Below are 14923 nucleotides of genomic sequence, written 5' to 3' on the forward strand. Positions count from 1 at the left end.
TTTTCTATGAGTTGTCTATGGGCTGTGCCCTGTCTGGTATCGAAGTGGACAGATCCTGTGATGGGCTCTCTCAGAAGTACTTGGTTCCTGGGACACATGTGCAGCCATGGGGATGCAGTCTGGTTCCCCTGAATTCCTCTTCAGAAAGAAGAGCAACATGGAGCCATGTACTCCCATGTAGATGAGAGAGAGAATTGCCAGAGTAGGAAGGTTACTGCTGCCAGACACTGTGTTTCTGCCTATGGCTGTGAGGGGTGAAGTTGTGCAGCTGCTTGCCTTGGTGGAGAAAAAACACCAGGTCTGAACCTCTTCAGCAGAATTACTGCGGCAGCTTTGGACAGCTGGTGATTGTACTTACAACAGGTATGTCTGCAAGAACTTGATGTCTTCTAAAATTAAACCAAAGATCAATGAAGATGTCTTCCCTGCAACTGAAGAAGAAAAATCAACAGCATCTTTCTTTTTGTTGTTCCTGTGAAACACTTAAAGCCTTGATAGTATAAACATGCAAGAGAGAGAAAATGTGCATGCATCACAAAGTGAACTATGGTCCTGCTCTAGTAAATTAACTATACATGGCCTTAAACTTCGTGTGTGTGGGAAGACCTGGTTATGAGTACACATATAATGACATATGAAATACAGCATGATGGGCCACGCTTATGCTTCTGAATCCACATTTAGCCTACTTAAGGATGGAACATCTATAGAGCCTATGGAGGGATGCAGCAATGAATGCTACAGGTAGTCTGTATCTTAGTGTGAACCTTGCTAGACACAGATATGGACTCAGGAGTGTAATATTAGATAATTAGGTTTGGAGATCGAATCTGTTCTTCCTTGCCTACTCCAAGCCACCTACCTATTTATGGATTTTGAGAAGTTCCTCTCATGACGAGGAAAGCAAAAGGCATGTTTGGCTCATCCTCTAGAATGATCCCCTTTACAACCTGACAGAGCAAACCTGCTCTAAAAGCACAATGCTGGGTACATACTTTGGGAAGATACTTACAACAGTCTGTTCAAAAAGGGAGAGAACCAATGGAAGTGCCTTTGAAGTAAACACATGTGAGACAATTGGAGCGAACTGCTGATTTTTATCTTTTCTCTGCAGTGTTTATGAAAGCCAAGTGAATGGAGTGAAAAAGTATAACTTTTTTAAAGAGCAGTGTAAGAAAGGCTCTGCTGCTGCTTTTTTTTCATGATCTTTCTTCTGTGGTACTCATTTACTAGAACTAGATCTTCTCAAAAACGATGTTTTCCCCTCCCTGAGGCTCCGCCATAAAACAATGATGATTCAGCCATTATTGGAGTATATCCTAATATTAGGATAATCCATTGCCTGCTGTGAGTGTTAGCGTAATTATTTTGTTGCAGAAAATACAGCCTTCTCCTCTTCATAGCTGCAACAGAAATAGGCACTTTCCTATCTCACTTCTAACCTGTGCTCTGTCATTTAGGAACAGACATTGCCTGAAGAAGACCACATGTTTGTTAGGGTCCAGACAAACTGGAACTCAACCCTGAAGCATCATGCCAGGTATTAATGTAATATGTATATTTAGGAGGGGAAGGAGTGTTTCAGCTGTATTCTGAGGGGTAAAGATGGAAATGCTTATGCTTTATACAACTATTGGTGTAGTGGCATATCCATTTTATGTACAAATAATCAAGTTCAATTAGATTTTTATTTCTGGCTTTCCCCTTACTGTGATTCTTTTCACCATTCTAATTCTGCTGTGTTTTGTTAATAAATTCACTCTTTTCCTGAGTGTGTGAGCTGACTGTCCTCAGCAGATGTTTAGATGGCTATTTCAGTTCTTCATTGGAATAAACCTAGTTATCTGATCTCCAAGGAAATGAGTTTGACCCTAATTTCTTCCCAATCTTGAACAGCTTTATTAAGAACTACTGCTTCCTTATTTTACAATGCTTTAACTATGTCTGTCTTTAATTGTACTCTGGTATAATACAGTCATAGCTGCCGAGTACTTCCTTGATAATCATGAGTTATTTTGTGAACAGGCTGCCCCAGTTGCTGTATATATCCTACAGGGAGTGCAGCTATTGCAAGAACCTCTTACTATTGGAAGTCCTGCAGACAGACAGAAGTCCACTTGCATATGACCAGACTGTAATGGTGAAAGGGAAAAAACCCCACAAAAGCAGTCTTGCTTTCTGGCAAAGGCGCCAGTGTGTTAAAGTATGTGCTCTGCTTAGGAAAGTATTAAATTGAAAGAAGTTTCTCCTGATGTAGAAAGAGTTAATTCCACTTATTAAAGCAATGTGCTGAGTTTATGCAGGTCAGCGAAACGCAACTGAGTGACTCTATGGTTTTAGACAAATGTTTTGTCTTACTTGCGTGTATTTCCTCAAGAGTAAAATTAGAATAATGGTAATTTGGTGAATAGCATCATGAGGGTAAGCTGCTTCTAGGATGAGAATTTACCCCAGGAGAACCTTGTGTAAAGAGCAGCTTAGTCTGGTTATGGTAGGACTTGTACCTCTGTGTATTTCAGAGCTTCATTTCAGAGAGATGATTGTACACAACAGTTGATGATATTTTTAACATATAAAATAAGCTGTGGTAAGTTACTCTGTTCCCTGTTCTGCATTAGATGTTAGAGACTTCAAATGCTGAAAAAAATCTTTGGTCAGAAAGTAAAAATAATGTGAAATATCACACATATTTCTTAAACTGTGATTTTTTTTTTGAGACTTTAAAGTATCTGTGTACATACTCCTCTACCACTTTGATCTTGAAGGCCATTTTAGGATCATTTCAGAAAACCATCAATCAACAAAGTCCATATGTTTTGGAAAAGCTTCATAACCTGAAAGGCTGCTTTGATAAGGGAATGACTGTGGTTTGTATGCTTCATTTTCTTTCATTTAAAGCACAAAGGATAACAAATGAATGCAAATGCAAAGCAAACAAATGCTGTGGGGATCTCCAATTCCTTTAGACTCAGTTCTTCTCTGTAACTGATTGTGACACTTTTGGTACAGTCCTTTGGGAGTAGACCCTGGAAACAAAATCCTTCAATGGGACATTCTCTGTTAGTCATCTTGATATTAAGATGTGTGAGAGCAGAAACTCCTCCTGTTTAACCTCTTCTAAGGGCAGCATCGCTTTTCTAAACTGACCAAACAACAATGGAAACTTCAAAGAGTCTATTTTTTTTTAAAGAATCTATTAGGCATATAAAAGGAAGCAGACATTAAAACAAAACCCGTATCATAAATCCTAGAGGTAAAACTTAGTGATTTTTGTGGGCCAGATATTTAGAATGGATTTTTCTGTGCTTGCAGAGCTAGGGTAGCATGAAGAAAGGCATTTTCATCTTTTCACTTCCTTCTCCTCCTCACTTGTCCTTTTCCTGAGGTGTAATAATATGTCCTAAGTACAGAAAGAAAGGAACAGACATGAAAACATCTGAAAGAATTGCGTATGAAGGCTCAGTCACAGCAGAGCACAACTATAGCATGTCCAAATGGTGAGAAGCATGACTGTAGACAGATGGTAGAGGGACATCACCACCACACTGGCTGAAGAATTACTTAGGGCTGTGCGAGGGGATAAATCTGAAATGAACAGGATAACAACCATGACATTGAAGTGTCTCTATTCATACTATATTGAATTGTTTTGAGTAGAATACTGGGGGAAATTCCCCAAAGTGAAATATTTAGAAAAACTGAGAAAGTTCCCAAGAAGTGTGTTTGGCTTCTGTTGTCTGAGTCAGGCAGAGCCAAGGCTATTTATAGTACTAGGCTGAGCCAAGTGCTATAAAACATAGCACTGGGACCACTTCTCTGCTGGAAGAGGAGGAGGCAGACTGCATGACCTCATATCATAGCTAGGTCTGTGAAAACAAATCTCACCAAGAGCTAAAAAGGGATTTTTATATCCATTAGGTTTTCTGTCTATGCTTGAAAGTACTTTACTTCATCCCGGGGCTCCTAAAGCTGTTTGTAAATATTTCATGTTGTTCAGAGGGTCTCTCCCACTTCAGTTGTTTCTGTGGGTCTGATGTTTGCTTTATGGGCTGTTTCAGTAAATAGGCTTTTAATGGTATTAGGAGCAAAAACCACCTGAGGTCCAGAAAGTCTAAAATCCATTCTGCTGCCGCACACAATGGTGTGTCGATGCAAATATGTAATTGCAAATGCATCACATTCCTTAATTTCCATTGTAGTCTTGCCTGGATAAAAATGAATGGGGTCCCTTGGCCCCCAGCTTTCAAAAGTGGATGTCTAAAATGTGATTCCAGATTCAAGCACACGCAGAAGTGGTCTAACTTTAGAAGCTGTGTGAATATTGAGTATCTCCAACTGGTATCAATGGGACTTACCTCTGCATAATAGCTAGGTAAATCCTATGCCAAGCATACAGGGTTGTAGGCCCCTTTAGCCTTTGACTAATGATGGTCTCTTCAGTACAGGACTGATGAAACATTTCTCTAGAGACTGTCATATGTATGCATGCAATAGCTGCTTCCCCAGTAATATTCAGTGTTGATCAGAATCATATTAGGCTGTCTGGGTACCACGAGTTGGTTTCTGCAGAGAAGAGAGCTTAAGGAAAGCCTCACCTACTGAGAGATTAGAGTGGTACAGTTGAGGTGTGCTGTGCATCTGGGTGATGCCATCTTATTTACAACCTTTTGGACAAGGTACCACATTTTTAATTCCTACATGTGCATGGGAAGGGGTCTGTGACAGGCAGCATCCAGCTGCTGCTTAGAGGGATCAGCAGGCAATAACAGAGATGATCTGGAAGGTGCGAGGGTATTGCATTCAGTAGCAAGCTGGCTAGTTAACAGGGAAGCTTATTACATGTATTTTTTTATTAAGAAAATTATTTCTAAGATGCCACAGCTTATGCTGGCATTTTATTTATGTAGGAGAGATATGACTGATGTTCCTTAGCATTATGTTCAGTTTGTAGGCATAGGAGCATTTACATGAAGACTCCAACCTAAAGCAGTATTTAGCTGGCTTGTCCAAACTGACACATTTATATCAGAGAGGAGCCCATGAATGAGGCAGTGCAGATGCCACCTAGAAAGATGATATTTCTTGTGTGAGTGGATGGGAGGTGACTGATAGGCAGGCTGCATGTGAGGCAGCATGTGTTGTTTCTTGGCTGTCTGTCCTGGGTCTGTTTGGTGCAACTGATGTGCAAGTAAGCGTTATTCACAAGCTCTAAACTTCACAAATGCTTTCTGAATGAACAACATAAACCAAAAAGTACTAATGAGGCTAGGGAATACCAGAGTTGTTACTAACAACCAGAAACTAACACCGCAGCCTCTTTATTTTTCTGGTTTTGCACTTAGTCATTCTGCTTATATGCTGTTTATTTTGTTTGCCAAAACACTGCCCTGTTGCCTGACACCAGTTAACAGCCAACAATGTGATGGGTCTCTGTATTTTCAAACTCAAGTTGTTTGATAGCATCATCAAGTTTATTAATAAACATTAATGCCCTCTGAGGACAGATAGTAGGGTATTGACTAGCCATGCTAACCACTTAAAAATAAGACAAACCAAAGATCTAAGCTGGAGCTTTGAAGAATTCCCCTAGAGGTGGGTAACAGAAATTGGGTTCATTTACCAAAACAAATGTGTCTTCTAGAGGGAGAAGTCATATTATATTAAAGTGGAATAACCACATCATCCAAGGGCCTTTAGCATAACCACAAGCTTCAAGCAATCCACAGCAGCAAGAGGTCATTGACCACTGCACCAGAAATTTTGCCTTTGGCCAAGTGTATACTTGCAGGAGCAATGAGAATATAGCAGCATGGTTATGAGACTGTCCCAATTCCCACACAGCAGGCAGCTTGCCTTGATGGGAGAGGCTAAGTGCCTGTGAGGCTTGTGTTGTTCTGATGGTAGCGAGGATTAAAAGACAAGGTAGCAAGGATTAAAAGACAAGGATGGATTATGAACTATGATACTGACTCTCTCAACAAAAGACACCTACGTTTGAATACATCAGATGTGTATTTTACAATATAATCATTTATTTAAAAAGGTCACCCATCCTATTTGACCTATCACCGAGGAAGAAGAACTCCTGAAACTCCAGCAACGTGGAGTTTTGCTCTGAGTAACCGTAATCAGTCACCATGTTCTCTCTGGTCCATGTCAAACCTGCAGTTTCTGTTTTTGATTCATATATTTGATTTAGCCTTTTTGGACTCTCAAAGTTTCCTTACTCCAGGCCAATACCAACCCTAAAGGACTTTTCCTGCTCAGTGAAGAGGCTAGAAACTGAAAGGTGCAGTTCCTATCAAAACTGTTGTTAGATCAGAGGTGTAGAGAGTTACCAGTCTGTCTGTAAAGTGCTGGAGAATCAAATTACAGCAGGTATTCAGGCCAGGTGAAACTCAGCTAGCCTGGATATTACGAAGAAAAAATCCTAAGATCCTTCAACATAAATGAACAGTCATTTTCTGAACAGCAAAATAATTTGTTTGGGGTGGTATCCTTTCCTATCCTTTCTTGGAACTCACTCAATCTCATTAGCAGTTTTTTGTGCCTAAATGGGATGGGTTTGAGTTATGAAATATGACTGTTCACACTGGACTAATAATGTGAGAAATTTAAAACTATACAGTCTTTAAAGCTGATCAGCTTATCACTGTCCAACACAAAGGACTCAGAAATCAGATATCCAAACAAGCTGAATATGTTAAAGAAACAACAAGGGATGCTAAGGTATCTTGTCTTGACTAATCTTCTCAAACATTAAGATTTGGTCCTGGTTTCAGCAAAGTATGTCATGCAGGAAAATCAGTGCTCCTTACTCCTTTGTTTCCCCATTTTCATTTGCTTCTCATTTCCTAGGAGAGCCACATCTTGTTCATCTTGTTCTCCAGTGCCTAGTTCTACTGCATTCTCTCTCCACCTAATCTTTTTTCCCCCTTTTCTACTGATTCCCCTCCTTTTCTACTGGCTGCTACTTCTGTTCCCTTAACAGTGGTTTCAGGCCTCATGCTCTCTCTCAGTGGTCCCTTATATGCCACATCTGTCAGTATTTATACTATTTTATTTTATTTTCAATGAAATGTGTGATTTCTTTAGCTTCTCATGCTGGCACATGAGAGAAGGCAGAAAGCCAGCAGAGAGAGAGGCAGAGCACCGCAGTGCAGCACATACATTGCTGGACCCTAAAATCAGTGCTCAGATAAGGAAGGAAGCAGGTTTGCGTTTTGTTCTTGCAACGCTGAACATGCAGGGTACAAAGGGACCTATATGCAAAGTTGCTCCCTGTCCCATCACCCTGCTCCCTGCCTCCCACACGTTGCCTCCAAAGGAAAATGTTTTGGGTTTACTTTCTGAAAGTTTGGGCTGTGGTATATAAACTATAAGAAATTACAGTTTTATAAATAATTACTTTAAAATAAATTATACTGGAATCAAATTAAAACTATGTAAATACTTCCAATATCATTACAAGAAGATCCAGAATACATTATTATTTATATAGAAAAGAAAGCTGTTAGATCAGCATTGCTTTTAATGGTAGAATGAAAACTGAGTAAAGAATCTGGGGGATTCACATTTTCTCCTTTTTCCCTACTTCTTTTTTTTTCTCCTAGTATCCATCCATTCTCATCACTTCTGCTTGTGTATTTCACTCAAAAGCAAACGGCAATGAAGTCTCCATCAACTGAATAAAATACGGCTGAGGCTGTTCAGCTGCACAGCTCAAATCAGCACCTGAATATTACCTGATTTCTCACTGAAGGTATGAATGTTTGAAGTTTAGCAGCATCACAGAATGATAAATCTTGTATCCTAGAAGTTCTCAGAAAGTTACCAAAGATAAAAATACAAGAGGTCGGTGCAGGAGTAGTTTAAAGAGAAGAGAAAAAAAAAAGCAGGAAAAAAAAAAAAAAGCAGCTTTGTTCACCCTATTGCTTCACACTGGAGCAGACACCAATCCATAGAGATATGAAAAGATGTATAGCATATCTTAAAGTGAGGGGGATAATAAACCGATATGGGTGCTAAAGGGAAGTTTAAAAAAAAATCAGTTGGTTTTTTTTTTCTCAACAAATGTCTTTAACATTCTTTTCCTAGAGAGCAAAGTAATTTTCTTAAGTACGCATTATTCTGACTAGTAATGAAAAATGAATGAACTCTGGACAACTGCGTAAGTTTTGTTCTGCTTCACATTTTCTGGCCAAGATAACAGTGAACATGACTGTTGTCATTAGTATCTGCGTTCCATCAACATCTGTCTTTGCATTTTGGACATTCATGTTTTGGAGCATTTAATTTATATTTTTCTTGGTTGGGGGAAAAGACAAAGACATGTTCAAATGCTCACAAAGAGACAGATGCTGTCAGGTAGACATATAATTTTCCTTACTGACTCATTAAAACCTTTTTCTCTGGAAGTTCAGGTATTGGTTAAATCAGATGAATGTGCTGGTAGTGGACAATCTATCTGAAGTGGATTTGTCTTTTAACAACTGGATTTGTTTTCTGATCTGAATTCAAATTAAGAAAATTAAGAGGCGGATCTAACCCCAGTGCATAACTAAGAATTTGATGGGAGGTGGCAGGATTTGTATTTACAAGTATGCATTACCTGCTGCTATACCAGATAAACTGGCTGTACTGCATTGTACGAGTTAACCCGGTGGCTTCTGGGTTTGATAGCAGAAACCAGCCTTTCACATCTAGCTTGTGATTTTGACTTATGTTGATAATGAAAGCTAGTCTCTGTGAAAGTTGATGATATCAATTTTCAGTAGACAGGATTTCATATCACCAAGAAATAGTTACAATTATTAATGATTTATCTTCCGTCATGATGGATTAAGCAGACAGACCAAAGATGCCATCGTGTGAGGCACCATAAATAAATTCCATTTATCACTAGGCGTGGATTTCCCCAAAATAAAGTATGGCATAAATAATAAATTTATTTCTCTTTCCTACACAGCTTTCTTTTCAAGTAGTATTCTATTCCTTATTTTTGGTAGAACACTGGGGGGTTTTATCTCATGTATTTTGGTTGATAACTGCTGTGTTCCCAGTTCTGGTCACCAGTTTCAATACTAGGGTTTAGAACTGTAAGTTTTCAGGTGGTACATCAAATACAGTAAGAAAGCTTGGCAAATATAACAATGTGAATGCGAATCTTCTGAAAAAAAAATCAGAAGCTCAGAAACAAAGTCACACAAGATTACTAAAGTCATTGAGAAACATATTACAAGTCAAAGATTGATAGTAGTCTACTAATTCCACAGCTAGAGTTATGGCCAGGACACAAATTGCTTGGGGATTAAAACAAGGGCTATGACTACATTCTGTACACTGAGACTACATTATCCCTTGTTAGTAAATGTCACTGAAATGAATGCACTTACTCTGTTAGTTAAGGCTGTATTACTCTGCTGGCTGTTCCACAATGGGCTGTGTGCTGGAAGAGCCATCTCCTATTGCCTCCACCACATCTTCCTTTACAGATAAGATAAATTTGTCCCAGCATTTAGTCCTCAGCATATGTGTTATTCTCCAGAGTCTGTGTGCATTTTCCACTACCATTACACATTCCCATCGCATAGCAGGAATTGCTGATAATTATCCTCTTCATTAATGTGGCTATTAGAGAGAAATTTCTAAACTTGGCAAGCTGCTTAGTTTGTGCATTTGGTTCTCACACTTGTGCAGCCTTTTTGTTGAGTGCAGGCCACCTATCTCCAGATGGGAGAACCTATCTCAGGAAAGCATAGCTTGTCAGGTAATTAATTAAAATCCATTTAAATATTAACTAGATTATTTGGCTTATTTCTGCATTCAGGAGATGTTTAATACTGTGTGTAGCTCTCTGCAGGAAAGACCCTCTGATAAATTCATGCCTGAAGGTCCTTCCCTCCATTCCACAGGGTCTGGTATTCCTGACTCCATCATGATTTTGCTGCGCCCATATAGTAAATTAACGTTGCATTTATTTACCAGCTACAGCACCACTGGTATCAGACTGAATTTGAAATGTTTTTACACATTGATGGCCCCCAGTGTGAAGGGTGAAATATAAACCTCAAATCTGTCATCAGGATTGTTACATTAAAAGGTTGTATGGTTACATATTCATAACTGAAATGAAAGATAAGGATGTTTGCACTTGCATGTTTCAACTTGTAATTTTAATTGACTACCATAAAATATATCAGGTTGTGATAGGACAGCCTTTACCTTCTCTGAAATCCTGCTGCTCTGCGGATACGTCAGCTTTTCTTTGCAGTGCATTAAAATACTGTTACCAATTTGGTATTTGTCATAAACAGCTTTTCAGCAAGAAAGCAACTTAAAACACAGATTTAGTGAATGCTTTATGTGTGGAAGCAGCATTTCAGTGCTTGAGCATACAGAGATAAGACACCAGTCGATTTTTTACTTTAAATGGAAACATTCTGCCTTTTTGGGGGGAAGATGGCCACAGGCACTGGGGATGCAGAGGGAGCAAGCTTTGGGGGACAGCAGTGGCTGTCGGCTCCAGGTCGTCGTTTCTGAGCTGGAAGGAGCGTCATTTCGCAACGCACGCTGCCTACCGGCTTGGTTCCTCTGTCCTTCTCAACAGCGGACCGAAGCCTACGGCAGGTCCGTTGTGTGATCCCATCTTTTCCCCCGATAAGTCAGACTGCTGGGGCAGGCAGCGTGTGTCCCGTCATGCAGACAAGGTGCAGACAGGATGGACACTCCTGTTCAGAAACTGGGACGCGCTCCCAGACCTCAGTTGTAGCACTCCTGTTGTAGCACACGCTCAGCGCACACCGCATGTACGACCCTATTTCTTTCTCATTTCAACCTTGCCGGCACCCGAATCCTGGTTTTATCCCCCCTCACAGTTGCGGAGCTCCCCGCCCGGTCACGGAGGCCGCTGCTGGCAGGACCTGCCGGCAGGTGCAGCTGTGGCACCCCACCACAGCCTCCCCCTCCGCTCCCTGCCCGCAGCCGGGCCTCAGAGGGGCTCCTCCCGCCTTCCCGCCGCCTCTGCCGGGTCGCGGAGCCCAGGGAGCGGTCCAGCGGGACGGGTGGTGTACAGCGCCGGCGACAGTGCTACCATGCCGCAAGGGGGCGCTGAGGCGCGGGGGCGTGGCCCGAATCCACGTTCGAGTTCCCAGGGCGACGGGTGGTCGCGCCGTGACGTCAAGGTGTTTCCCGGTGACGTCAGCAGCTCATGCGCAGTGGCCAAGGCGGCGATTCTGGGTGACGTCACGGGGCCGGGCGTGACGTGCCGGTGGCACGGGCCGCTGGGAGCTGGCCGGGACCTGCGCTCGCCCCCCTCCCCCTTCCCACTACGGGTCGCGGCTGGGGGCGTCCCGGCGGCGGGGACGCGGCTGCCCCCTCCCCCTCCCTCGCCACAGCGCTTCGGTCCAAGATGGCGGCGCTGAGCAGCGGCAGCAGCGCGGAGGGGGCCTCGCTCTTCAACGGGGACATGGAACCTGAGCCGCCGCCGCCCGCGCTCGGCGCCTGCTACGCGGCAGGCAGCGGCGATCCAGCCATCCCGGAGGAGGTGAGCCCACACGGCGGCTGCGGCGGACACCCGCCGCCCATCGTGCACCCGCCCCCTGCGGCCGGCCCGCACCCGGGAGCCGCCGGCGGGCCTTCACCGGGCGGTGGAGGCGGCAGAGGCGGCGGCGGGGGGCTCCCTGGGGCGCTGCGGGGCAGGGCGCTGCGTGGGGACGGCGGCGGGGATCCCCGCTCCGGGGAGTACCCGGCCTCTTCCCCCCTCCGGCGGCGGGGGCGCCACTCACTCTCGCCGCCGCCGGGGATGCGGTGCCGGGGCGGGGAAGCTCCCTCCGCGCCTCGCCGCGGCCTCGCACCCCAAGGCGCCCGCTCTGTCCCGGGGGCGGGGCGGCTGGACCGGCGGGGCCGGGGTTTCCCCGCCGCGTCGCGCTGCGCTCAGTTCGGGAGGGTGTAGGTCACGGTCTGGTTTTAGCGGAGCCCACCTCCGTGCCCCCGCTGTCATGCTTGCTTCTACCTGGTGGCTGTTGCCGCCAAAGCTCTTGCGTGGGGCTTTTGTAATCGGTTTCCCCTCGTGGTTTTGAAACACTCGAAGTGTATTTTAAAAGCGGGGTCGGGGACGGTTCCGTCTGTGGATGTTGGCCTGGCCTGCCGCTGCTGCACAAGGAGTCTGAGGAAATGTTAACGGACAGGACACTGTGCAGGCATTGAGGATGTCAGGCCTCTGGTCTATGCCTCTCTTGCATGCTTCCTGTGTTTTGGGGCATATTACTTAACTTCCCAATCCCATGGAGAGTGAGCGGTACTACCTGTTTTACTAGGGTTAAAGTGTAAGTTGCTGAGGCCTCTGAAACTGAAAATGCTTTGTAACAGCACAAGGTATTTTGCAGATTTGAAGTCTGTAAGCACTAGAGTCAGAATGAATTGCCAAATGTCATGCATCAAGTCCATTCTGAAGGTAAATAGAGATGCCAGAAGCTCTGCCTTCTTGTTCCAAACCTTAGTTGCTGAAGATTACTTAATCTCAGCTTTCCCAACTGTGTTTCTGTCGCCAGTACAGGACCTCTCATCTGTAAACAGGGTCTTGTGGCCCTGTGAGGTGCAGAGCCTACCAGGTAATGTCTCCTTACTGTGCTGTAGGGAGAGCCTCAAGCAGGAAAAATGAGGCTTCGATCATCAGGTCACAGGGGGGTGCAGTTTGAATCCCAACTCACCAGGAAAAAAAGCCCTATCTTTTTTATCCGTTTTATTTATTAATAGCATAGTGGAATTAATGAATTGAGAAGTGTGACAAATAGTAGAGCTCATACTGGGTAGACAGCAAGAAAGGAAAAATGGGGAAGGAGTCGGCCTCTGATGATGCTAGTGAGAGGTGAGATTGATTCCCTGGTCTTAAGGAGCTGCTGGCTTTCTTGTTGAAGTCAGGCAAACCTCAGCAGTATACATGTGTTTTAAACTAACCAGCAGTGTTATTAAATGCTTTGAGTAATGCAAGTCCAGTCTTAACTTTACTGAGTCAGGAGAAACTCTCAACTGGCTGAGAAACGTAAATACCTGGAGAGTGGGGTTTAACAAATGGTTGCTTCCAGTAGCAAAATGAGGGTAAAAAGCTTCTTGCTGACTTCTGTTGCCCAGATTGTGCTGGTGCATTTGTGCATGGAGCTGAATTTCTCTGTTATTTCTACCAGAAAAAAACGGCAAATCTCTGTGGAGTTATTTCAATATCTGGTTTGTATTGTGGCCTTAGAAACAGTGATACCAGTAGCTAAGCCGTAGCTGCAGCAGTGCAAGAGAGAGGGGAAAGCAGTGGCAGGAGGCAGGACTTTTTAGGAATACATTTTCACACTGGGGGGGTGTGTTTGTGAGACTGTTGTAAGTCACTTGAACTTCAAAAATGTCAGTCATTAGACTTGACTCCAAATGCTAAATCATACTGTGTAGCTGCTTCTCCCCCCTTATCTTACATCTCTGGGAGAGAGCAGCAAGCTGGTATCTGGAATACCTGCCAGCCAAAGAGATGGGTACATTGCAAGTATGGGTGCACATAGTCAAGGTTAGGAAGCGTATGTGGGCATTCTTGTATTGTTTAAAAGCCAACTTCTTACATGTTGGAAATAGTGAAACACGCAGGTCTAAGAGCTGGCACTAGAATTTCAATTTTCTGATGTGGTTTTGTTCTTTAGTTAGCTAGCCCTTCCTCAGGTCATCAGTAATTGAATCTTGTTTACTGTAGAAGTACACCTATTAATTCATTTAAACTTGTAATAAAGTTCAAGACTGAAAAACTGTTCATACATTTAAAATGGAAACTGTCCTTAACACTAAAACAAGCAAACCTGAAGTATAATGCAAATTCAAAGTGACATAAGTGAGGAAAAGTGCTTCTAACTGACTCGTGGCTCTAATGCAAGTACATTTTCCAGTGTTTCCTTCCAGACAAGGTAAATCTAAGCTTAGAAAGTAACCTTGTTGTGGAAGCCCATCGAGGAGCATGACATCACTTATTTTGAAGAGATACCTGGAAAGTTTTATTTCCCTGTAATTTTTCAGGAAATGCACTCCTGCTTTCCAGGAGGAAAACCTTCAGTTCTGTACTCTGTTTCTAATTTTAAAGGCGAGGTGGACAACAAGAATTTATGACAGACCTTGAAGGAGTCTTACGTAGACTTTTAAGTTGGAGACTTCTGTAAAGGATACATTCCATATCAAGATCCTAATTGAGTGCTCTGTGTTGGTTACAACTACATCAGTGTTGCTGATGAATTCAAGGGTCAGGGTTTTGAAAAACAAGTTTAAGCCATATTCAACTCCTGGTCAGTTTTTAGTCAAATATGAATTTAGTGCTTTAGAAGTTGCTTCAGTAGCTTAACTGTTGATATTAAAAATGTTATAATAGCAAAGTCATTGCATGAAAGCTGTAGCAATTATTATACTCTTTTTTTTCTACATTACGGTTCATGAGCATTTGCCCTTCACTCATAAAGTGCATTTAGGAAGTAGGTTCTTCTTGGAGGCATAAGGATTTGAAGTGCTAGGGGCAAGTGACTTTAGCAGAGATTTTCCTCTTCTACTCACCCTTCCCTTGTGTTGGGAGGCCCAGGATGAGTGCTGTTGTCTGAAGGCACGTAGATTGGTTTCTTCCCCATGATGAATCCCCAGGATGAATCCTCAGGACAGGAGATTGTTTGGATGGAAGGTTTTCAGAGTATTACAGGGTTGTTGATATAGTAAGGAGTGTGTGACAGCTGAGGGGAAAGGCTCTGTTCTTGTTGCTAGAGATTATTTACACTAATATTAAATAATTCAAATGGGATTTTCTGTACTCGGAGCTTTGTGCCCTGAACTGCTCTTTGGAAGATGAAAATTACTTTGAAGGTTGTGAAGCAAGGGCTTGAGTTGTTGGATGGGCGATCCTTTTCTTGGCGAC

The 14923-nt window shown here is 43.0% G+C and overlaps 1 protein-coding gene across 2 annotated transcripts in view; it reads left to right on the top strand.

Moving 5' to 3' along the window:
* The first annotated feature begins 11158 nt into the window (after positions 1-11158).
* BRAF (B-Raf proto-oncogene, serine/threonine kinase) overlaps positions 11159-14923 on the top strand; it is an 84707-nt gene continuing 80942 nt past the window's right edge. The window contains exon 1 of one of the 2 annotated variants that reach the window (XM_061444901.1): positions 11159-11545. In XM_061444901.1, coding sequence (XP_061300885.1) covers positions 11411-11545 — 135 coding nt within the window. In that variant the 5' untranslated portion in view covers positions 11159-11410. The remainder of the gene's footprint in view (positions 11546-14923) is intronic. The other variant, XM_061444900.1, reaches the window with a different exon arrangement.

The sequence above is a fragment of the Pezoporus flaviventris genome, unplaced genomic scaffold, assembly GCF_033815535.1.
Source record: "Pezoporus flaviventris isolate CSIRO_AGI_PZ_B2104156 unplaced genomic scaffold, CSIRO_AGI_Pfla_v1 ptg000002l, whole genome shotgun sequence".
In the NCBI taxonomy this organism is placed as follows: domain Eukaryota; kingdom Metazoa; phylum Chordata; class Aves; order Psittaciformes; family Psittacidae; genus Pezoporus; species Pezoporus flaviventris.